The 24,763-nt window shown below is 43.1% G+C and overlaps 1 protein-coding gene across 1 annotated transcript in view; it reads left to right on the forward strand.

The window, feature by feature from the left end:
• LOC129071266 (putative tetratricopeptide repeat protein 41) overlaps positions 1 to 24,763 on the forward strand; it is a 60,164-nt gene that overhangs the window by 16,192 nt on the left and 19,209 nt on the right. Inside the window, 4 exon segments of the mRNA XM_054574441.1 lie at positions 936 to 1,377; positions 4,141 to 4,380; positions 13,213 to 13,411; positions 14,264 to 14,442. Coding sequence (XP_054430416.1) covers positions 936 to 1,377; positions 4,141 to 4,380; positions 13,213 to 13,411; positions 14,264 to 14,442 — 1,060 coding nt within the window.

Consider the following 24,763-nt stretch of genomic DNA (forward strand, 5'->3'; position numbering starts at 1 on the left):
TTTGGGACTGGATCGCTTGAATAATTTTGATGAGCTTTGTGCATAGAAGCCATCCCTCTATGGCTGTCTGGTACCTGGCCCTGGGATGATTTAGGGCAGGGGAAGTATTAGCTTGGTGAGTGACAGGTAAGAATGTGGGGGCAGGTTGTGACCTTGGATTGGTGGGTCTGCACATGAAAGGCATGATCCAGGCCAGCTGTGTACCACCCCTAGGAAGTAGCTGGCCTCCGGAGGAGCAGTCTTTCTCCAGGTCTGCAAGGCCCCAGTAGAGGTCAAACATCATACATAGAGAAAATGGAAAACCGAAACTAATACAGTTACTACCTGAAGACACAATGAACACAGTGCATGGCTCAGAGTAAGTGGTCAGTATATAATAGTTGCTATAATTAGACAAAGGGGGATGAATATATACGATAGCTGCTATTATTAGACAAAGAAGGATGGAAAAGGCTGTTACAAGAATTTACAAAGATCTTATTAGGTGTTCATTTTATTCCAAAGTAAAACTATTTAACTTAAGATAATATCGCTGAACAAAGTGACAATTCTTCAGTTCAAGACAGCATCTGTATTTTCAATTGTGAATGGTTTGATTTTGCACCCTCTTGGGTTTCCTTTGGTCATGACTATAGTCCATCCTTCAGAAGTCTATGATTTTGTTGAAGTGTTGATATTTGGTTGTAGGAACCCCTTTTTAAGGTCCACGTTTGTACTATCAAATTCATAACAGAGAAGTGTTAGTCAAATACGGTGTGATGCAATGGGAACTGGTATTTTCTTGTCACCATATTGCTGACTTCCAAGATACTATCTAATATCCATAATTCCAACCGTCACCCTATATTTACTTCCTATGTTCTACCAACTCTAAAAACCATCAGCGAAGTAGTTTTAAAGACTTCAAACTTTTCAAATGTCTTTGACTCCCCCAGGTGAAAGATTTTTCTTGGCTGCCGTGCTCCCTGTCTCCTCATTGCAGATTCATCATGAGCTCCGTCTCCTCCAGCCTGTCCTACAAGTCACTGTGTGCCCGCCCAGACGTGAGGACCGTGGAGCTCATGGGCACAGGAGATGAAGAAATGAAATTAAACATCTTGAGACAGCATCTCTCCATTCCCAGCAATGACCCCTTCCAACAGATCAGACAGGCTTTGAGCCAAAAAGCAAACCTGAATCCTTTGAAACTCACAATCCTAGCAAATGAATTGAAAGAATGTAGAATTTACCGAAATGAGTTTCAGTGTCTGAAGGAGTACTTGGAGGTGGACTCCATTCAGGAGCTCTGGGAATTGATTCTGAAACGCTGGACTGAAGATTACAGTTGGACTTGTAAACTGAAAAAGGCAAATTCAGACACCATGGCTTCAGGAGAAGGTAGGCTTTGACACCTTGGTAAGAGTTCACTTGGTAATAAGTGGTGGACCCCCAACCCAGGGAGGAGGGTCTCGGGATAGGGTTGTCGGAGAAAATATAGGATACCCAGTTAAATTTTAATTTCATATCAATGGCAAATACTTTTTTAGTATAAGCATGTCCCAGATAGTGCATGGATAAACAATTTTACAGATTGTTACAAATAAACAATTTAAGTGTAAGTATATCCCAAATTTTCATGGGACATACTGCTCCCAACAATGAATTTGTAGTTTATCTGAAATTCAGACTTATCTGGATGCTGTGCATTTTTATTTGCTAAATCTGACACCCTGTCCAGGCAGTTCTGTGTGTTGACTATAAGGAGATTTGTATTAGGCACAAATTTCAGTCCCATTTTTCAGGGGTCTAAGAAATGGGCCTTTCTTTCTATAACTCTATTTAATCTCTCTTTTGAGCCTACTGTCCAACCGATGGCAGAAAACCCAGTTAATTCAGGTTAATTACATCAGTGTAGTTTGTTTTCAGTCAATTCAGGGTTTTTTGTTCTTTGTTTTTTCAGTCAGGTGAGGCTTTGTGTTCTTCCTATGTCCCTGTTGGGTTAAGCTTAGATCTGAGGACCTTGGTGCTGGGTGTCCTTGATTATTTTCTATCCCTTCTGTCTTCCACTGAGGTGGTTGTGGCCCCAGATGGTCCAATGGTACTGCCATCTTTCCATTTCTGGCATCCTTTAAGGGGCCTGTTTCCCCATCTGTTTTGGGTTGTTCCATCCATGCTGCCATCTGCCGCCACATTCCCTCGTCCGCATGCGAGGAGGCCCCTCTCCTCAGCTAACTTCTGCACGCTTCTTCAGCCTGCAGTCTTGTTGACACTCAACATTCGTGGCAGGGAATGTCTGCTCACTGTACCTCTCCAGACCCCTTAGATTTCTCCCACGGCCCTGTGGCCATTACTCCAGTCTGGTTCTTCCCAGGCTACTGGCCGGAAGCAGAGCTCAGGTTCTCCCAACTGTGGGTTCCCAGGTGCACCCTGAGGGTCGCTCTCCCCCTGCTCAAAGCCATCTTGGGTTCAGGGGAGGGCACGGGCCCTGCTCAGAAACCCCCTTGAGCAAATCCATTGCTCTCTTCTCTCACTCCTATACCTCTCTTGGTTCAGCAAAATCTCTTTTCTTCCTGTGTGGGAAAAAACAGTTTTCTTTACATCCTTCTGTAATTGTCTGAATCTGTAGTTTGTTAAAAAAAAATTATTTCTTGAGTTGGCCAAGAATTTGTCTTTTTCATATTCAACCATCAGGCTTTTAAGCATCAAAGTTAGTTCTCACAAATCATTGTCTGTGCTATGAGCTTCAAAAGCCTCCTTTGGAACCTGAGTTTTTCTCTTTCATTTCTGCTGTAACACTTTCTTGTAGGGGCAGTGACTTTAGAATGGAGCAGGGATGGGAACATGAGGCAGGGAAGGAGAAGCAGAAATACTTGGAATGGAAGGCTCATTGCTTGGTACTGCAGCATGTTGCCCTCCCCCAGTCAATTGTGCTCTGAAGTTTGCATTTCTGTGAAGAATACTGACTTCAGATTCAGCATGCCCTCCCCGACCTGCAAGGAGGTGGAAACAAGGTCTCTGGAAGACTCACTCAGGCCGCGTGGTCCATGGCTGTGCCTATGGCCATCCCTACAGCTTCAGGAGTGTGCAGGAAGTCCAGCCTTTTCTCTCCCCCAGGGACTGGACTTTCTCAGGTGGCTTTCTTCCTCCCAGCACTGCCCACGTGGCCCATGCAGGCCCAGGGAGCTCAGCCACTGGTGCAGGAAGAGCTTGGTGAACTGGGTAAACCTCACAGGAAGCTTACGCAGCTGGGCCTGAACAGCTGCCTCTGCTTGAAGATTGCATGTCTTTTGGGCTTGTTCCTCAGTCCTAGCACAGGAAGTCAATTTAGAATGGGAACTTATTGTCATTTCTCTCAATGGTCTAGGGATCTCTTTAAAGTTTGTTGATCACAAAGCCAGTGGGAAACCCAGCTGTGCTGGAAAAATCTAGGGTCAGGTGAGTAAGGAAGAGCTGGCTCTAGTGGTGCCTGTGGGTGTGCGGCAGGACAGCAATCACACAAGAAAAGCACTCAACCCGTAAATGCAAGCCTCATACTGGGAAATCTTAATAAAGACTGCTCAGCAGAAATGCTAAGGATAATAACTGGCAAGCTTGCCAGCTGGTCACCATAGCAAATATGGATTAGTCGTGACAATGTAGGTGATAGCTTAATCGTTAAGAATTTGGGTTGTGGCCCTGGCTGGTGTGGCTCAGTCGATTGAGTGCTGGCCTGAGAACTGAAATATCACTGTTTCGATTCCCAGTCAGGGCATGTGCCTGGGTTGCGGGCCAAGTCCCCAGTTGGGGGCATATGAGAAGCAATCAATCAATGTAACTCTTGCACATTGATGTTTCTCTCCTTCTCTTTTCCCCTTCCTTCTCTTCTCTCTAAAAATAAATAAATAAAATATTTTAAAAATGTGGGTTCTGAAGCCAGGCTGCCTGCATGCAAATTCCAGTTGTGCACTTATTACTGTGTGACCTTGGGTGAATTATTTCACTTCTCTGTGCTTCTCCTTTCTCATTTGTGAGAAAGGGCAGTTATAGTATCTACTATAGGATGACTGAAAGAAACAAGTTATTAGTCACTTAGACTAAGAAACAAGTTATTAGCCACATTTAGAATGACACCTGGCACATGTGAGCTATTCTGTCATCATTGTCATTATGTTGCCTCTGTAGGGCTGGATGGCTGGGTGGCCGACACTCTGTGCTTACTGAGCATCTCGCATTGTGGGTTGGCCGAGGATGAGATACTGCAGCTTTTGGACATGCTGGGCTACAGGAATCATTACAAAGTGACCACGCTGCACTGGGCTGCCTTCCGCAACGCCACCAGACAGTGGGTCCAGGAGAAGCCCAGCGGGCTCCTGTACTTCCGGCACCAGTCTCTACGAAATGCAGTGGAACACAAGCTTCTCGGTAAGACCTGCATCTGTGCAGATTCCTGCTGGTTAAGGGGAGGGAAGCGTTGCCTACAAGGGAGAGCTTGTAGCTGGGATTTCTCAAGTAGAAATGAATCTATAAACATGTATAAAAATGGTTATATAAATTAAGACTTGTACTTGGCTGACTTCAGTGGCTTAATATCCCAGGGTTTATTTCTCATATGAGAGACTTCTGGAAGCAGGCAGTCCAGGGTGCCTGTGGTGGCTCCACAGAGTCATCTGGGACCCAGCTCCTTGAATGTCCGTGATGCGCCACACCAGCTCACATTCTGGTGTGCTGATGCTCATGACTGCTATAAGCAGTGTGGCTGCTGGAGCTCCAGCCATTGCATTTCAGACAACAGGAAGGAAGATAGGGTTGCATTTCCTTTTGAGGAGCTTTTCCAGAAGTTTTTCACCAACATTTCCACTTGTGTCTCTTTGACCCAGAACTTTGTCATTGGGACACAGTTAGATACAAGGGAAGCTGGGGACTAGAAGCTTCAACTGGTGCATTGCTACTATAAGCCAAGATGGGATCTGTCATTATCAAAGAGGAAGGGAATGGATATTGGGTAGGGACTAGCAGACTCTGCCCTAATTCTGAAATCAAATTCTTATCCCCTTTTGAAAAAGACTAAGCCTCAACCTGAGAAATTATGGCAATCACAGACTGTGACCTAGAGCAGAGCACTCGATGACAATTACTCTTATTTTTCATCTGAGGACTTTAAAAACCTTTAAATCACAGCCTCTGTAAAGAGTCTAAGCTCTGTGCAAATTTCCTTCTAAATTCCCTATGTTCTCTTCTACTTTTTAAAAAGATGAATCCTTTTTACTGTTTCCTTCATACATTGGAATCTTTCCTACCATCTCTGAAGTTACAAAATACGGGAAGAGAACAGGGCGACTAATGAGGATGTTCTTAGAAGTAATGTCAGCTCTTCTGTGCTCTTGGTCTATGGTGGGTTGCAACACACTCAATTTTTTTACTTTCCCCGTAAAGTAAACATAGTAAAGTAAACAAAGGATAACAGTCTTGGAGGTGAAGGGACTAACGGATCGTGATGTGGCTGTTAAAATTCTGGCAACACACTGCACCCTTTCTCTGCCCTGCGAGCCCCCAAATAAAGCGCTGCTGGCAATATTCACTGTGATCAGAAAACAACAACAAGAACAAGTTTTCATGCTGCAGAGTCAGGCTATGGACACTGGTCTTTGCTAGTGGCAATAGGAATGGTAATTGCTGCACTTCACTTCCATGCTGCCTGCGCATGAGAAGCAAGCCAGTCCTACAGGGGTAAAAGGAGTCGAAAGCTAGGGCTGTAGCACTTGAGTCTGCTATCTTATTTTTTGGTAAAGAGCAATTTTTTGACATCTTTTGTCTAAATGTCATATTGATTATTTTGAGGCAAACTGGTCTCTTAGCCACATGCACCTATATACTTCTTTCCTTTGAAATTAACACTCTGTCTGATACGGTATTCACTTTGTAACTTAAATTACTCCTGTTAGAAGTTGGCTAATCTAGAGAGACACTGTGATCCCCAGCCTCTGCTGTAATAGCCTCCTTCCCCTTTGGTTACTATACTCCCCTCTTTGGTCATATATACATTGTACACATGTGCATACATGTATGTATAAATGCATGCATATCAATGGGGTGAGAAAGGAAAAGGGCAATTAGGAAAGCTGAAAAGCTGAGAAATACTCTCCGAGTCGCTCTAAGCCATTATCACAAATGGTTAATATTGGCCATAATAGTCACTTTTTTTTTTTTTTTAGTGCTTTCACATTGTCAGTGACTTAAGGTACATTATTTGACCATGAGAAAACCAGATCTCAAGCCACGGGTCCTTCTCCCTTTGTCCCAAGGCAGCCAGACCTGGAGGTGCCAGTGCGGTACTGGTCCCACTGAAGTGGGAGGAGTCATCTCCTGGGAGACCTGAGCCATGCCCTCCTCCCCTGAACCGGCCCTTGTCAGGCTCTCAGGGAGCTCCTCCTGGAAAGAGACCTTTCTGTTTCTTCTTAGAGCTCCTTACCCCATGAGAGCTCCCCAAAATTCAGTCTGTGAAGCCTGTTTCTCAGCTTATATTGAGTGGAAGGAGTCAGCAGAACATAACAGTTAGAAGTGAGTTCTAATGGGAGACTGGAGGGGAGCCCGGGCTCTCCTACTTCTTGGCTGATGACCTTGACCATGTCATTTTACCGCTCTGTACCCGGGCCTCCCATTTGTAAAATGATAAGCTTACCAAACTTAAATGGTTCTTAATTATGAACAAAGAGTTAATTCGTGTAGTTACAAGAACTTAGACTAGGCCTGGTCCACAGAAAATTCTCAAGAAATATTGGCCATTATAAATTCCTTTTTCGTTTTCCTCACTGACCCCGCCTGTGGCCTTCCACCGCTACCTTTCCCAAGATGACCTGTACAAATCAGCTGGTGATCTTGAGGCATAAGGATTAATCTGTTTCATCAGATACCCCCAGAGAGTTCTGAATTCCCTGGGACCCACTCCAGTTACACTCAATAGATGCTTGCTGAATGAATGCACAGCTATTCGTGGATGCTGTCTTTTGGGGGCTTGTCATTTCTAAAAGCCTCCATATCTGTTGTTTTGAGAGCCAGTACCAAATATCAGCCTCTAGTGTCTGCCTGTAGTGGAATCAGGATCTGGAGGGCAGAGCACTGGAGAGGAGGCACGAGCCACCTGCACATGACACCATGGTCATGGGAGGGGAGCAACTTCATTTCACCCTGTCCTCACCTCACTTTCAGGCCTGTATGCTGTGTGGCAAATGGGGTCCACCTTCTTCCTACCAGAAACTACCATGGCCTCTACTAGAAATGATTTCTTCTAAAGGCAAGGGCTTTGGAATCTGACATAACCGATGTGACCTTGTGCAAGGTGTTTTACATTTCTAAGACTCGGTCTCTCACCTGTAAAATGGGGATAATTACAGTATTTACCATAAGGGTATTAAAAATGCTAAGTATATTTAATGTAAGGTACTTAATACAGCAACTGGCAAAATGATATGCATGGTGGTGACCATTTCAGCCAATTGCCAATATTTCCAGCTCCTCCCCTTACCATGGGAAGCACTTCCTGGTCCCCTTGTTGGGTGGCACCTAGTGACTAGTTCTGTTCAATGAGTCATGAGTGGCCACTGGCAACTTTCAAGGTAGCCACTGCTCCATCGGTCCTGGAGTGAGGATATCTGGATTTGGGGGTCCAGCGACCTGGGATGGGAATGATAAACTTTTGATGTTTAAAGCCACTGAGATTTTTGGGGTCCATTTGTCCACATAGCAAGATGTAGCCCATCATGAGGGATAACAGCACTATGTAAATGTCAGCTAGTTGTATGCACAGAAGAGGCTGTGGCTTAGCCATTCCTCACATCTCATGTGTGATCAGAGGAGGACTGAAACTGAGGGAGATGGCTGGAAGCCTGCTTCTGCAGTTTCAGGCCATGTGCTGACCAAAGGCCAGCCACCTGGTCCCTCTGGTTTTAAGTAGCCATGTTGGCCATGTGGCGATTGTATTAGAGTTCTCCGGAGAAACAGGACCAGTAGGAGATATATAGGAAAATATGATAGATATATAGAAAAATATTTATTATGAGGGATTGATGCACATTATTATAGAGACTGAGAAGTCCCAGGATCTTGCTGTCTGCAAGCTGGAAGGCCAGGAAAGGCAGTAGTGTAGTTCAAGTTCAACCAAAGGCCTGAGAACCAATGCTGTAAATCCCAGTCCATGTATGAAGGTCTGAGAACCAGAAGTGCTGAGAAGATAGATATTCCAGCTCAAACAGTGAGCAAATTCGCCCTTCCTCTGCCTTTTTTTTCCTATTTGGTCCTTCAGCGGATCAGATGATATCCATCTGCATTGGTGGAGGTGATCTCTTCTCACTCTACAGGTTCAAATGTGAATCTCTTCCAGAAACACCCTCACAGACACATGCAGAAATAATATTTGACTAGCTATCGCTTAGCCCAGTTAAGTAGACACGTAAAATTAACCATCACAGGGATTTTCATATCCTCCTGATGAGATTGTTTGTAAAAAGATAAAATTGAATATGGTGTCTTATATTAAAATGTGTTGCACACTTTAAGCATCACATTTAACATTCCAAATCTTGGACTCAAGCTAATATTTCTCAGAGCGCTTTTTCTCTCCCATTCGCCACCCACTTTCCCAATTTATGACCCACAAAGATGCCTGAGCTACACACAGTGGGGGAAGGGAGTTTTCTTTCCTCCCATGGGTTTCTTAAGCAGTGCACATGCCACTTGGGAGGATTGGCACATTTTAGACCAGCTAGCACAGAGTCTCCCTGTAGGGTAAGTGGAGGCAGTCTGGCTTCCTCACCTCGGTGTCTGAGTAACTGAGGGAAGCAGTGTCTCACAACCTTGAAGGGGTCTGATAAGGAGTGTTCTCACAGCCTTGAGACTGGGTCTGATAAACAGTTCCCATAACATGAAGTTGGCTCACACGCACAGCTCATGCTATGTTATCTAACCATTTGGCCTGTGGCTGGCTTTGTTCCTTCTAGTATTTAAGAAGATAGGGGCTTCTTAGTGTGTGCGCAGACATAGACATGGGCTTGTTGCCTGCGTGGCTCCCTCAAATAAAGGCATGTCAAGCATACCCATGGCTCTGCACATTTTCTTTCATCTACCTGAGTCTCAAGAGGACCTGCCTGGCCTAGACAGGCTGTAGCACACTCCCTAAATAGGTTGATAACATGGAAATGCAGCTCCTTTTGCTGTAGGTCTTATGAAGAGCTGGGCTGGGTGTGCCGTCCAACTGTGTGACCCACTCATCTTGCAAGAAAAAATGTCTGACAGAAAATTAAAAATACTTGGAGAGAATCAAGATGGCAGAGGAGTGAGTGGAAGTCACACTGACCTCCTCCCAGGACCAACCTGGAATTACAACTAAATTGTGGAGAAATCCCCTGGAATAAACAACTGAACAATAGCGAGAGAGGAGCCTTATAACCTTGGAGACAGAAGGATCAGCTTTAGCACAACCTAACTGGTAAGGAGTGCAGTAGAGACTCAAGAAGGTGGGCATGGCACCCATGGGCAGCAGCACCAGAAGGATATTGAAAGGATCAATTGGATCCCCCTGAGAAGAGTGAGGTCTAAACCAAAAGCAGGGATCTCCAGCCTACAGCACCAGTGCCCAAAAAGTACACAGAAAACAGCCAGCTGCAGGGTTGCTCTGTGCCAGAGACAGGTGGCTGGATATGCAAAGAGCCATTTAAAGGGCCAAAGCATACATTTTTGTTTGCAGCCACTTACCCTGGTCTCTGGCAAAGGCGAGGGCAGAGTGGACTGGAGATGCCTGAGGAGAGACTGGGGAAGGAGGCTTTGGGGAGAGAACTGACAGAGTACCCAGCAGGATCCCAGTGCTGACTCATCCCCTATGCGGCAGCAGCCATCTTGCTCAGGCAGAGACTACTCCCCTTGAGTGGCAGCAGTGTCAGAGGACCCAATAGCCCTGCCCCCAGGAGGCTCGGCCTAGGCTCAGTGGTGCTAAAACCTGATGGCTGAGTACAGAGTGGCAGCTACAAATAGTAGATCCCTGGCTAAAAGGGGTGCAGAGTGGTCTAGAGACTCTTGAGGAGAAACTAGGGACAGAGGCTTTGGGGACAGAATGGAAAGAGTAGCTGGCTGGATCCTACTGCTGACTCTTCCCTCATACAGCAGCAGCCATCTTGCTCAGGCAGACCACTCTCCTGAGCAGCAGCAGCATGAGAAGACACAATAACCCCGCCCCCAGGAGGGAGTCTACCCTACCCTGTGGTGTCTCGAAGCCTGACTGCTGAGTGCAGAGTGACTAGATTAATAGCTGAAGGAGACAGCCACAGACAGTAGATTCCTGGAAGTCTCAAACAGTCTGTCTAAGGTCAGACAGGGACAACATCTGACATAATCAGAGGCAGATCCAGAAAGAAAAAAAAACAGTGGTCTCCTACCATAGTAGTTCACACCACAAAGTCAGGAAATCAAGACAGATCAATTTAAGAAGCAGAAGCAAAAAAGAAGAGTCTCACAAATAATGGGAAGACAAAGAGACACCTCCCAGTCAAAGGGAAAGGAGGAATCCCCACAAAGAGAAATAAATGAAATAGAGGCAAGTAAACTCTCAGATATTGAGTTCCAAACAATGATTCTAAGGAAGCTCAATGAACTCAGTGAGCTCAGAGAGAATTACAAAAAACTACAGAGAAGCTACGAGGAACTTACTGCAAACTACATCAGCATGAAAAAAGACATAAAAACTATCAATAAGAGACAAGAGGAAATAAAGAATACAGTTTCTAAATTGAAGAACACAGTAGAAGGAATCAAAAGCAGGCTAGATGAAGCAGAGGATCGAAGCAGCGAGCTGGAGGATAAGGTAGAAAAAAGCTCCCAGAAAGAACAAGAAAATGAAAAAACACTCAGAAAGAATGAAGAAGCATTTAGGGAAATGCAGGACAACCTGAAATGTAATAATATCCATATAATAGGATACCAGAAGGAGAAAAAGAGGAGCAAGGGATTGTTTGAAAAAGTAATGATGGAAAACTTCTCTAATTGGAGGAGAGAAAAAGTCACACAAGTCCAGAAAGCACAGAGGGTCCCATTCAAGAAGATCCCAATGAGGCCCACTCCAAGACACATCATAATTAAAAAGGCAAATATCAAAGACAGAGAATCCTAAAGGCAGCAAGGGAGAAAGAGGTAGTAACATATAAAGGAGCCCTGATATGTCTAGCAGCTGACTTCTCAACAGAAACACTGTAAGCCGGAAGGGAGTGGCAAGAAATATTCCAAGTAATGAAAAAGAAAGGCCTGCAACCAGCACTGCTTTACCCAGCAAGGCTCTCAATTAAAGTGGATGGTAAAATAAGGAGTTTCCGAGACAAAAGAATTTTAAAAGAATACACCTCCACCAAACCAGTACTGCAAAATATGCTAAAGGAACTGCTTTAAGATGAAGAAAAAGAGTCTGTCAATACCCAATTCCATTCACAGTTGCCAATACTTGATGTTACTAATATTTTTAATACTCATTAATCTGATTGTGACAATGATGTGTTATTTTAATTTTTCCTTTATTATTTGTTGAAACTAAACCTGGTTTTGTGTATTTCTTGCCTATTTCTATTATTTTTAAAAAGCTTTAAATGACTTTTTGGTATTCTATATCCATTTATTGATTAAAGGTTTGTAGAATTTTTTCCCTAGGAGAAAAAAACCCCAGCTATTAACCTGTTTTTAGATGTGTGGCAAATACTTTCCCAGTCTATTACTTGTCCTTTACCTTTTTTTATATGTATATTACTATATAGTCTTAAATGTTTAATATAGTCATATTGTAAATATTTTACTTTGTAGCCTTCTGGGTTTGAATATTTTACTTCAGGGTAAGAAGAATATTATTTTATATTTTCTCCTAAAATTCCTTAGATTCTACATATTGATTTTTAACTCAATATTTTTTAATATTTCTTGTATAATATGTGAAATAGGGCTCCATATTTGTTTTGTTTCAGGTAATAGTGGTCCATGCACCTTATTTGTTGAGTAAGCCTTATTTTCCCCATTGATTTGAAATATCAATTTAATCATATATTACACTGTTAGATATATATGTTTGTTTCTAGAATGCTTAATATATTTCATTGATCTACTTGATTATTTCTGTGCTGGTGTCATGTTGTTTTAATTGCTGAGACTTTAAAATGGTTTTAAATTTTTTAATATTTTATAATTGAATGACATTTAAAAAAATAAATATCAATCTGCATTTAAGAAAGAAAGAAAGAAAGAAAGAAAGAACTCCTATCTTTGTGACAACATGGATGGAACTAGAGAATATTATGCTAAGTGAAATAAACCAGACAAATGCCATATGATCTCACCTATAAGTGGAATCTATTCAACAAAATAAACTAACAAACAAAATAAACTAACAAACAAAATAAACCACAGGCATGGGAACATGGAGCAGACTGAAAGTGACCAGAAGCAATCAGGAAAGAGGACAATGGTGGAAAGAAGGGGAAAGGACTAGACAAAGAACATGTATGAATGACCCATGGACGTGGACAACAGAGTGGGAATTGACTGTGGGAGTGGGGGGTGGGGATGGGGTGGGTGGAGGGGGGGAAGGGGGAAAAATTGAGAGAACTGTAACAGAATAAACATGATTAAAAAATTTAAAAAAATGTAAAAAAAAGAAAATTAAAAATACTTCTATTTTAGTTTTCAAGGATAGATATCTCCAAGATTTAATGAAACAAAACCCTTTAGTTTTTGAGACGCTTGCTTATGGGTTGTATGATCTGTTGGAACCATTTCTCTCTGGATATGAAGATATAGTAATCTCGACTCCAACATCCAATTTGCCTTTAGTTTGCCCAGGTACCCCTTGGCCTATATGAGATCTAGGCAGTGGATTAACTTCTCCAAAATGCATGCCCTCAAATATGTGAAAGTGCTTATTTAAGCAGTAACCATGATGTATATTTAAAATAGAAAAGTAGGCCACAAATATTTCCTTAGGGGAGGGGGAAAGCTCAATATGAAAAATCAACATGCTCACAAGCTTCTCAGAATCTAGGTCAAGGATCATAACTGTAACTGTTTGGTAAATTAAGACTGATTTATAAGGAGATATATTTTTAATATTTCAGTGTTTTTTGGAGCTATGTTATTGTCTCTAATTATGACCACAGACCTGTTAATTTATTTACTATTGTGTTTTCACATACTAAGAAGTCAGATGTATTCAACTGTAATTGGTTTTTTAAATAGGTGTAATCACTCCTGTTCGAGAAAGCAGCCCTCATGCCTTTCAGAATCCAGCGAATCACAAGAAAACACAATTTCACCGAATTTTGATCGGCTACTTCCAACGGCAGACTGCTTTCTGGAGAGTGTACCAAGAGCTGCCATGGCACATGAAAATGAGTGGCTTCTGGGGGGATCTGAGCAGCTTTCTGTCAAGTCCTAGGTAAGTTGCCTCGTTTTTATATTGTGTTTGGCAGATTTAATTTTTCCTTTTGCTAGCTCTGTGTTTAGTGAGCCAAGGTTCCCTTGAGCAAGACACATTTATTTACTCATTTGGAAGGACCATTATTTGGCATCAACTTGTATGACCAATGGATTCGCAGGGTTGCTCCATTTGATCATCTGGCTCTGCAGAGTGTTCTGTTTCCTCCTTGTCTTCGCGTGGATTCCTCTAAAAGTTAAGGAGGCATTCTGGAGAGAGGAGGGCTTAGAGTTCGGCAGGGACAAAAGACTGGCCATGCCCTCCTGCTAGGCCCTGCTCTCTTCCTGCCTCTCCTTCCTCTTGTCCCCCTCCCCTCCACCCTTATTCTCCCCTTCCTTTCCCTTCCTTCTTCTCCTCTTATGCATTCCTTCTGCAAACATCTGTCATTGACCCACTCTGTGTCCCGCACTGTTGTAGGCTCTGGGGGATGCATGAGTGACTGAGATACGGTCCCACATCCTTAGGTGCCTTCCACGTGGTGGGGAAGATGTGCAGTCAGAGAATTGCTACACGCGGTGGTTAGATGCACGCGCAGCCTCACTAGGGCAAACACACAGGGCTGTGCAAGCTCAGAAGAAGGAGCGGCTCACTCTGCCTGGCAGGTCCTGGGGGCCTGTTTAGAGGGAGGGCCTCCTAGACAGATGGGTGGCATTGGCTTTGACTGCTGAAGGGTGACAGGCTCATATTTATTTGTTGACCAAGTCATATCAATTAAGAAGTTTATGAATAGGCTTATGGAATGTAAACAGAAGACTAGCTCCCTTCAAGGCATGAAATGCTAAAATGACTTCCACTAATGCATTGTGTTACAAGTGTCACAGACTTTATATCAAAGATCCAAAGCTCAAGCTTCTGGACAAGGCTGCACCTCCTTCACTACTGGAATGTAATACTGGAAGTTGGATATGATCCTGCCAAGGCCTACTTACTCTCAGTGGCCAAGATTAAAGAAGATAAGGGCCACAAAATGAGGAAGAGACGTACACTCTCAGGTACAGTGAGTCGTGATGTTGCCATACTCCATTTCACTGGGATATAGCGTGGCCAGGAATTACTGTTTCCTCACATAATTCTGATCAACCCAACAGACCTCTCTGAGTACTTCTCCCTACAAGTTAAGCTGATGATTTCTGGAGAAAGGAAATCGAGTAAAAGTGTTAATTTTGAAATGGCTCTTCTTTATTTTCTTGTTGTGGCTGCTTTCTGAGGGTCTTTCCTTAGCATTTTTTTTTCTATCTGTACCTTCTCACGGCTTCAGCCACATCCTTAAAGCTGTATTTTCAGCCTTAACCTCTCTTTGGAGTATCAGGGTACATACCTCACTCCCTGAGAGCTACTAACAGTATTATTGCTTCATCAATAGCTTTCCTGAGTGATGGTGGATAGTTCAAATTCAAATTAAGTAGGTACAAAGCCTAAATTATTTCAGGTTTCCCCCCCAAAACTTGCTATTGTGTGTTTCCACAACCTACTGATGGTGCCGCTAATTAAATGTGTAATTACTGTGGAGGTGGCCTCAGTCCAAATTGGGAACACTCTTCCATTTTTTAAATTTCGAAAAACTCTTTAAAATTTTCAATTACATTCAATATTATTTTGTATTAGTTTCATGTGTTCAGCATAGTGGTTAGACAACCAGGGACCATTCTTCTTTGACATTTTGCCCAATGACTTGGGCTTAGACAGCAAGTTGGTTAATATTTTCCCCTTTATTCTCCATAAGTAGTTCCCCTTGACTTTCTCTCTCTCTCTCTCTCTCTCTCTCTCTCTTTTTCATCCTGGCTTATTAGACAGTAATAACCTTCATTCATTCTTCCAAAAAATAGTAACTGTGTACCTTCCCCAGGCCATGGACGCACTGGGCACTGCTGATGCAACAAACAGAATCCCTGCTCCCACGGGGTTTACAAATTTTGAGCGTTTGTCATGTGTCAGGCTCTAAGTCAACTACTTCATATGTATTATTTTAATGCTCATAAAACCTCTATAATACTATTACCATTGTATCTTGATTGAAATTGAGGAAACTGAGTCTCAGAGAGGTGAGGTGAGTTGCCCAAGGTTTTGGGCTAAACATGTCTCCATCCGTTTGGTGCTTAAACAGGTAGTCTTTACCTTTATTCTTATTACCACGTACAACTTAGGTAATTTTTGAATGTGTCTGATCCACTGATCCTTCGTGTCAGCTGCTTGTCATAACGTGGTTGTCATTATGATGGAAGGGCTGGGGGCTGGGGGCTGAAAGCAGGAGGAGATCACTTAGCATTTCAGTGTGTGAGGATTTTTGGATGTAGGTGAGTTCAGAGTGTGTCCCTCTGACTTAGGGTGGAGATATCCATAGGGCTGTCCCGGTGATTGCGTAAGCAAGGTGCCTGCTGCTGTCTGGCAATCATCTAAGATCTTAGAGAGTCATCTAAGATCATCTAGGATGGTTAGTCTTTGGGTCACTCTAGACCCCAGCGGCTGCTCAGCAGAAGTCCTGGCCTCTGTCTTCGCCTTCGACACCTTCCTTCTACCTCGCCACTCATGTTCAATCACCTCTGAGTCCTATAGTTTTACCTCCGTGAAGTCTGTCACAGTCATTGTTTCATATCCACCGGGTCCTCGTTTCCTCTCTGACCAATCTTTATAACACCAGGCTGTGATCAAGTCACTCTGCATATTGCTGTCCACCTTCCTGTCTTACCTGCCTCCCTGCTGGCAGAGTCAGCCTATGGTCAGTTGGGGGGCGCTCCCTGAGGTCCTCCCAGGACTGTGTAGGTTCACTTTTCTCCCTTTTGGGTTGCTGAAAGTAGAAGTCATAAGGGCAAGTATTTGTCACCAAAGCAATAGAAAATACATTCTATTCATTGGAACAAGGTTTAATTATAGCAGGAACCCTGTGTGGTAACCCCAGGAGGCAGACCAGACCACAGTGGTCGGCTGTCTGGGCCTCCTCCTCCAACATTTTTTGTTTCGCCCCTGGTTATGTAGCCACACACAGCCCTGAGCCCACCTGCCCTCCTGGGGTGCTGCTGGGGGTAGAGTCTTTAACTGGAATACTCTTTCGAAGAGGTTTTCAAGAAATCCTGTTTTATAGTCTGCAGTCTCAGGCATTGCTTGCCAGTTCACCCCCGCGTTCCTTGCTAATAAAGAGGTCTGGGCAAGTGCCCTCACTCCTCCGAATCAACTCAGCGGAACTCACCGAGTGCCTGCCTTGCGCCGAGCATGGTGCTGGGTGCCAGGGATGCGGCAGTGGGTGAAACGGCCATGGTCCCGCTGTGATGGAGCTCACGGTGGAGTGTGAAAGGCGCCGCGGAGCAATTCGGCCTGAGAGGAGTGGTACCCAGTGCATGGAGCCCAGAGCAGGGAGGTGTGGCCTTGTCTTAGGACAGTGGACATTATCCCGAAGAAGTGACATTTCATCTGATATTCGGAGGATGAGTGAAAACTCGCTGGATGAAGGGCAGCGGGAACAGCACAGCTGAAGATCCAGAGTCGAGGGGGGCGGTGAATCTGAAGAAGTGAGCAAGCGCAGTTTGGGTAGGAGAGGCTGCAGAGGCGGCAGCAGCCCAAGTACCGAGGGTCATGTTCCAGCACCAGCCCTGATCCCGAGAGCAGTGGGCAGCCACTGGGGACTTAAGGAAGCTGGCGAGAGGTTTGGGTTTTGAAGTTCACTCTGGGTGTGGTGTGAAGAATGAAAGGGACGCGTGGGTGACAGGCAGTGCTGACTTAGATAGGGAGGTGGCAGTGGGGACACCGAGGAAGGTTTGGACCTAGAATCCACAGCTTTGGTCATCAGGTAGGTACAGAAGATGGGGGAGGCAAAGGTGACTCCCACGGGTCTGACCTGAGTCACTGGCTAGGTGGCATTGCCATCAACCAAAACAGGAAACACTCCCAAAGAAGTTGGTTTTGAGGACAGAAGCCATGTTGAGTCTGGAGTGACAGTTGAATGTGGGGAGCAGATATTCTGGGGCTCAGAGAAGGCTGGGCCGGGGATACACGCATGCTGTGGGGACAGAGGCCAGGAGAGAGAATGAGAGCGTCAGGCACGGGAAGAAAGAGGTGGGTGTAGGACAGCGCTCCAGCGGGGAGCAGAGGAGCGGGGTGCCGCAGGGAGCGGGAAGCAGGGGCCGGCGGGGAAGGAGGAAAACCAGGAGGCCAAGGAGTCAGAAATTGCAAAAGTAAGGACGGATGTCAATTACACGCATTTAACTAAATGCCTAATCCATTTTTAATGACTTTCTTCTCAGTGCTAGGTTGAAACCCTCCTCTGACACCCCTCCCTTTTAGTCAAAGCCCGGCACAAATTGTTTGGGGGCATGAGGAAGAATCCTCAGTCGTCCCGCATTCGAGGCAGTGTGGCTCAGGGAGGGGGAGCAAGCGGCCCCAGGAAGTCAGCGCCCGAAGCGCAAGCCCGGGTGGGATGAGGGGTCCCGGGGGGACAGGGGCCCCGGTGGGAGCGGGAGTTTAGGGCGGACAGCGCGGGTAGACGCAGGCGTCCCTGGAGGCAGGACTGGCCTGCGGGGAAGTGATACAGGACGGATTCCTCTCCCCGCAGCCACCAGCCGGAAGAGGCTTGAGCAGGGGAGGGCCGGATCTCGCTGCCGGGGGACGAGGAGCTCTCCAGGCAGGTGCACTTCAGAATAGAAGGAGAGCCCGGGTTCTTGGGGACGGGGGGTCATCCTCCCAGCCACAGTGCTTAGCCTTCCGCCCCACGCAGGGGATGAGTCTGAATTCCCTTTTGGAGGCTTCATCTTCGTTATCCCCATTTAGTTCTGCAAGCACTATAGGCTACTTACACTTCTGTCCCCTGCCTGCTTCTGGAAGGCAGTGAGAGTGTCCAAGGGCGCCGGGATTCTTTAGTTAGATGGCGGTGTGGCGGAGAGTCCGATGGAGCTCTAGCTGCTGAGGCTGTTGGTACGGGACGGAGCGCCAGCCTGTTTCTCCCTCCCGAGTGAGTGGTTTGGCTCCCCCTCCTGGCTGAAAGGGGAACAAGCGGCCTAATGTGTTAGGTTGGCGGCAAGAGGCACAGTTCCGAATGTGAACTCTCTTCTCTCCCCAGGTGCTGCTTGGCACCTGAGCTCGCCCCTCCTTGCCAGGCACACCCGGGGAAGCTACCTCTGTGATTCATGGCCAGTAGAGAAGTCTTTGAGCCTAGAGGACAACTTCTATGGTTGAATCAGCTTTTATAGATTATCTGATGCTCTTGTTTTTTGGCTGGAGCCCTGGGTCACATAAAAGTGAAGAAAGCGCATCTCTGGCTGCAGTCACACTTTTTGGACAATGTTGAAAATGAGAAGAGACAGAATGAGAGCAGATGTGGTGGAAGGATGAGTCCCCAACATGGCTCCATCTTGACAGATGGCTGGCTTCCCCGTAGGTGGCAGATGTGGTGGGGCAGGGAGAATCATCTTGTCCCTGAGGGACAGACTTTCTTATTGGGGCAAAGGGTAAATAAATGCCTTACATTACAGGGTCTTGTGAGAAGGTTGCAGTAAATGGGACAATAGCAGCTTTTCATGACTACTGTATGAAGCTTTGCCTGTGGTACCTTTAGAAACCTCTAAATATTTTGGGCAAATGGAACAAAATGGTTTATTGAAAAATTTAAAGATAGCTCTACAGAAAAACAAAGAGAACAAAAGATGTAATCTGCAGTGGCCACAGAAAATATGAAATATCTAAGAATAAATTTAACAAGAAATGTGCAGGATCTTGTATTTTTATAAAATTTTCAGAAGTACAGAAAATAGCCCTTGCCAGTGTGGCTCAGTTGGTTGGAGAATTGTCCAGTACACCGAAAGGCTGGAGGTTTGATTCCCAGTCAGGGCATATACCTAGGTTGCCAGGGCACGTATAGCAGGCAACCAATTGATGTTTCTCTCTCATATCGAGTGCGCGCTCTCTCTCTCTAAAGTCAATAAAGATTTAAAAAATTTAGAAAAAGAAGTACAGAAAACAAGCATTTAGTATGTAGAGAGAGACATACCATATTCTTGGATGGAGCAATTCAGTGTTGTCAAGCTATCTATTCTTCTCCAATTGATTTAAAGACAAAAGACAATTCTAATTGATATCCCAATGGGAATAAAACGTTTCTAAATTTTCAAAATGATTCTGAAATTCTTGGAGAAAAAAATATGTGAGAATAACAACTTAATATAATGAGGGTAATTTGAATATCAAATTATTTAGACCTATTATGAAGCTATAATAATTTTACAAATACTACTGGTAATGAAAGCAGACAGCTCTGTGGAACCACATAGAAAGCTTAGGCATAGACTCTGCTATAGATATAAGGAATTAGTAAGTGATAGAAGCATTTCAAATCAGATGGATTATAGAAAAAAATGGTGCTATGGTAATGGTCCACTATTTGGTAAAAAGTTACCTGAAACATCATACCAAAATAAATTCCAGAAGAATTTGAGTTAAAAATAGGAAAATGAAATTGTATCTATAAAAAACTAAAAGAAAAAGTAGATGAATCTAAGCAAGAAAGTAAAAGAATAAATCATGAAAGAGAAGATAGTTGATAAAGTCATCTAAACAAATGTGTGAAATATCTATGTGTTAAAACAAAATGAAATAAAACAATTCTGAGATCAGAAACACAATTAAAAGGCAAGTGAGTAACTAGGGAAATATTTGTAATATACATAACTGACAAATTGTTAATATTTCAAATATATAAAACACTCTTAAAATCATTAAGAAAATGACAGACCCGTCAATAAAAACAGGCAAGATCATGAACAGGCCATCCAAAGAACATTTTCAGTGCTCGTCTGACTTTACTCCTCAATATCAATGCCTATTTACCGACCATGCCCTCCTCTTCCAAACTGGCTGGTCTCTTGGCTTTGCTAACACACACTCCCTGGGTTTATTCTCCATCTCTCTGGCTGCTCCTTATCTATCTCTTTTGTTAGTTCCTTCTCTCCTACCTGGCTTCTAAGTGTCGGATGTCCTTAAGTCTCTTCTCCTCTCATGTTTTAATTTCATGGTAAGCATGTTCTCTAAGTCTATGGTTTCTGGGTTTGCCTGTCTGCATGCGATTCACACATTAATTTCTCTAGCCACACTAACCCGCTGAGCCCCAGGTCCTTATATCGAACTGCCTGTTTAACTCTCCATTGGATAAAGTCGCCAAAGCTCCCCAACCGCAACACGTGTAAAACTGAACTCACAAGCATCCCTTCAAACTCAGGTTCTCTTCCAGGGACTGTCTCTCAATTTACCACCTTGGAGTAATCCTTGACACTTTTCTCGTCTTTATTCCCCTCCCCCAAATCCATTTTATCACTGAGCCCTGACATTTTTTACTTCCTAAGTGTTTCTCACATTTGTTCACCTTTATCACCACTCCCTTCTCTAAGCAGTCAGGACTGCTGTATACAGTTGTGCACATTACCAACATGCATTTAAGGTTCTTCTGTGTCTTTTCATGGCCTGACACCTCATTTCTTTTTATTGCTGAATAAGAATCTGTTGTGTGAATGTACTGCAGTTTATCTATTCACCTATTGAAAGACTTTTGGTTGCTTCCAGCGTTTGGTGATTATGAATAATGCTTTCCTAAATACTTGCATGTAAATTTGTGTATGTATATAAGTTTTTAAATCAGTTGTGTAAATACCTAGGAGCATGATTGCTGGATCATACGGTAAGACTATGTTTAGCTTTATAAGAAGCTGCCAAACTGTCTTATAAAGTGGCTTTATAATTTTACATTCCTATCAGTAATGAATAAGAGTTAATGTTGTATTGCATTCTTATTAGCATTTGGTGTTGTCAGTTTTTTAAAGTTCAGCCATTCCAATAGATGTGTAATGGTATGTGATAGTTGTTTTAATTTGTAATTCTGTAATGACAAATAACATTAAACATCTTTGTTATTTTTAAAGTATAAAATAATCTATATTTTTATTTTTATTTATATATTTTTTATTGTTGACACTATTACAGATGTCTCCCATTTTCTTCCCCTTTGCCCCCCTCCACCCAACCTCCACCCTGACCATCACCACATTGTTGTTTGTGTCCATGGGCTACTCATGTATGTATATATGTTCTTTGGCTAATCTCTTCCTGTCTCCCCCACCTTCCGTCCCTCTGAGATGTCAGTCTGTTCCATGTGTCCATGCCTCTGGTTTTATTTTGTTCATTAGACTCCACATATGAGTGAGATCATATGGTATTTGTCTTTCTATGACTGACTTATTTTGCTGAGCATCTTTATTATTGTTAAGGTTTAAGAGTTCTTTGTATATTTTGGATAGAAGTCCTTTTTCAGACACATATTTTACAAATATTTTCTCCTGTTCTGTAGCTTGCTTTTTTTACATTCTCTTAACTGTGCCTTTCATAGAGCAAAAGTTTTTAATTTTTATAAAGTCTAACATAGTATTTTCTTTCATGGCTTATGCTTTTGATGTATTTAATAACTCAAGATCACAGCTTTTCTTCTGTGTTTCTTCTAAAAGTTTTACAGTATTTCATTTTATATTTGGATCTAGGATCCATTCTGAGTAGTTTTGTGAAAGGTATAATGTCTGTGTCTAGATTCTTTTTTTTGCACATGGATGTCTAATTGTTGCAGGACCATATATCAGTTAGACTATCTCCATTGAATTGTCTTTCCTACTTCATCAAAGATCAGCTGGACATCTATAGAAGATTTTTACTGAGATTGTATTGAATCTGTATGTCAAGCATCTTAACAATGTGGAGTCTTCTAATCCATTAACATGGAATATCTCTCTATTTAAAAAAATTTCTTTGATATCTTTCTCAGAGATTTATAGATTTTGCATACAGACCATGTACATATTTATTAGATTTATACCTAAGTATTTTATTTTTGGGATGCTATGATAAATGATATTGTGTTTTAAATTTCTAATTGTTCAATGATGGTACACAGAGCAATTGGCTTTTGTATATTAACCTTGTGTCCTTTAATCTTGTTATAATTGCTTATTAGTTCCAGAAGCATTTTGTTGATTTTTAAAAAATTTTCTGCATAGACAATCATATCATTCGTGAACAAAGACCATTGTATTTTTTCTTTCCCAGTATATCTTTATTTCCTTTTCCTGTCTTACTGCACTAGCTAGGATTCCTGGTGTGATAACGAGAGGGGACAGCATGACCTCAGCGGTGAGCCCAAGCCGCCCTCCCCTCTCTCCTGGCCTGTTGTAACAGTCTCCAAATTGGTCTTGCTACTTTTATTTTTGTTCCTGTAAAGTCTATTGTCTGCTAAGTAGCCAAGATGAGTTCTTAAGAATGTAAACCGGATTCGTCACTTCCCGAACTGAGACCACTCCAATGGCTTGCTATTGTGCTTATTCCAAAGTTTAAATTCCTCAGCTTGGCCTACGAGGCCTTGCATGGCCCCTGCATGTCTGGGCAGCAGCGTTTGTTGGATTCTCCCCCTTGACCTCTGGACGCCAGCTACCCTGGCCTTCTTTCTGTCCTTCAAGTACTTTCTGCCTTTGGGCCTTGGCACCAGCTATTCCCTCTGCCAGAAAAGGCTCCTCCTACTCATTTATTATACCAGTTCTTTCTGGTTACATATTTAGATCTCAGCTGATGTGTCACTTTCTCAGAGTAGCCTCTCAATCTAATTTTATGCCTTGTCATTCTAGATCATGTTAACATATTTTAACTCCTTGCATAGCTTTTGCTGTTACTTGGCTTTGTCTTGTTTTCTTTATTTCTGCTCCTCTCCCCCTCCCCCCTCCCCCATCCCCCTGTCACTGGAATGGAAGCTCCCTGAGAGCAGGACTCTGCCTTTCAGGGTCACCGCTGTATCCCCCGTGCCTGGAGCAGCACCAGGCATGGTGTGGCTGCTGAACGGCTCCTTCCTGCGTCTCCATCCTGACCTTGACCCAAACGCCTGTCTCTCTGCGCTTCAGTCTCCATCCTTCAGGTCTCTCAGGGCCATGCTTCTTTCCTGCCCTACAGCCTTTGCATGCGTTCTTTTCTCTGTCCAGAATCTCCCACACCTCCCTTCCTCATTTTGCCTCACAGCCTTCTATTCTTTTTTTAACTCTCAGATAAATTTCTAATACACGGAAAACCTTCCCCAGTTGCTATCACTGTCTCTTTCACGGTTCTTTTCATAGTTTGTACTGATGTACATCCACATGATTATGTGAGGGTCAGTCTGCCCCACCCTCCTGACAGCCCAGCTGGCAGGGCCAGGTCTGCCCGGGCTCATCCTTTATCTACTGCGGCCAGGACAGTGCCTGGCCCATAGCAGGTACTCAAGGTGCTCAGTCAGGGGTTGTTGGAAGAATGGATTCACCAAAGAATGAATACTCGATTTCACTCATTCTAAGAAGCAGGCTTTCTAAGAGGCAAAACTTAACATTTGTGAAACAGGGATGCATTTGCTCTTGCTGGCATTTAGAGTTGATGAAGAACATACATTGTTAATAAAGACAGCATTCTGTTTCAAATGCAAATTAAAATAGGGTGGTATTTTTCAGGTACCAAATTGACCATGATTTTTTTGTATAATGAATTTTAAAAACAATAATAATATTGGTAAGGGTGTGAGGAAATAGGTACTTTTCCATGCTACGGGGAGAGTTTATATTGGCACAATCATTCTGGGGAGCGATTTGGCAATGTATTTTCAAAGCCTTCAAAAGATTAGTATCCTGTGGGTTATTGAATTTCTAACAGTTGCTCTAAGAAAATAGGGAGGTTTAAAAAGATTTCTGCCAGTAATTCTCACTGGATGGCACTTTATAATACTGAAAAGTTGACTAATGGTAGTCTGTAAAGTGGAATACAATCCAGTCATAAATATGTGTATTCTCAAAGAATTTTTAAGGATATGGAAAAATATTTACAATATGTTTTTCAATAGCTTATAAGCTACACAAGGGCAGGAATGATGAGTATTATGTTCAATATATATACATATATTCACCATCTAATACAGTACTGACATATCAATGTTGTTGAATATAGAAGTAAAAAAGCAGGCATTAAACATTATGTATAGGATGATCCCAACTTTAATTAATTAATTAGTTAATTAATTTTTGACAGTAGAAGTGTTTTTCTAATTAATTTTTTTATTGTATTTTTTTCCCATTACCATTTAGTCTCTTTATACCCCTTTCCCCACCGCAATCACCACACTCCAAATTTAATTTTAAAAAATGAGTGTGGGTATACACAAAAGATCAGGAATACATACAGCAGTAGGTTAACAGAGATTATCTTTGAATGATGCAGTTATGATGGATTTAAATTTTTCTTTGTACTTTTCTATATTTTTCATTTTTCTATAATGTATACATATTA

The sequence above is a fragment of the Pteronotus mesoamericanus genome, unplaced genomic scaffold, assembly GCF_021234165.1.
Source record: "Pteronotus mesoamericanus isolate MK-2021 breed Mesoamerican mustached bat unplaced genomic scaffold, CSHL_Meso_final contig_263, whole genome shotgun sequence".
NCBI classification, from domain to species: Eukaryota; Metazoa; Chordata; class Mammalia; order Chiroptera; family Mormoopidae; genus Pteronotus; species Pteronotus mesoamericanus.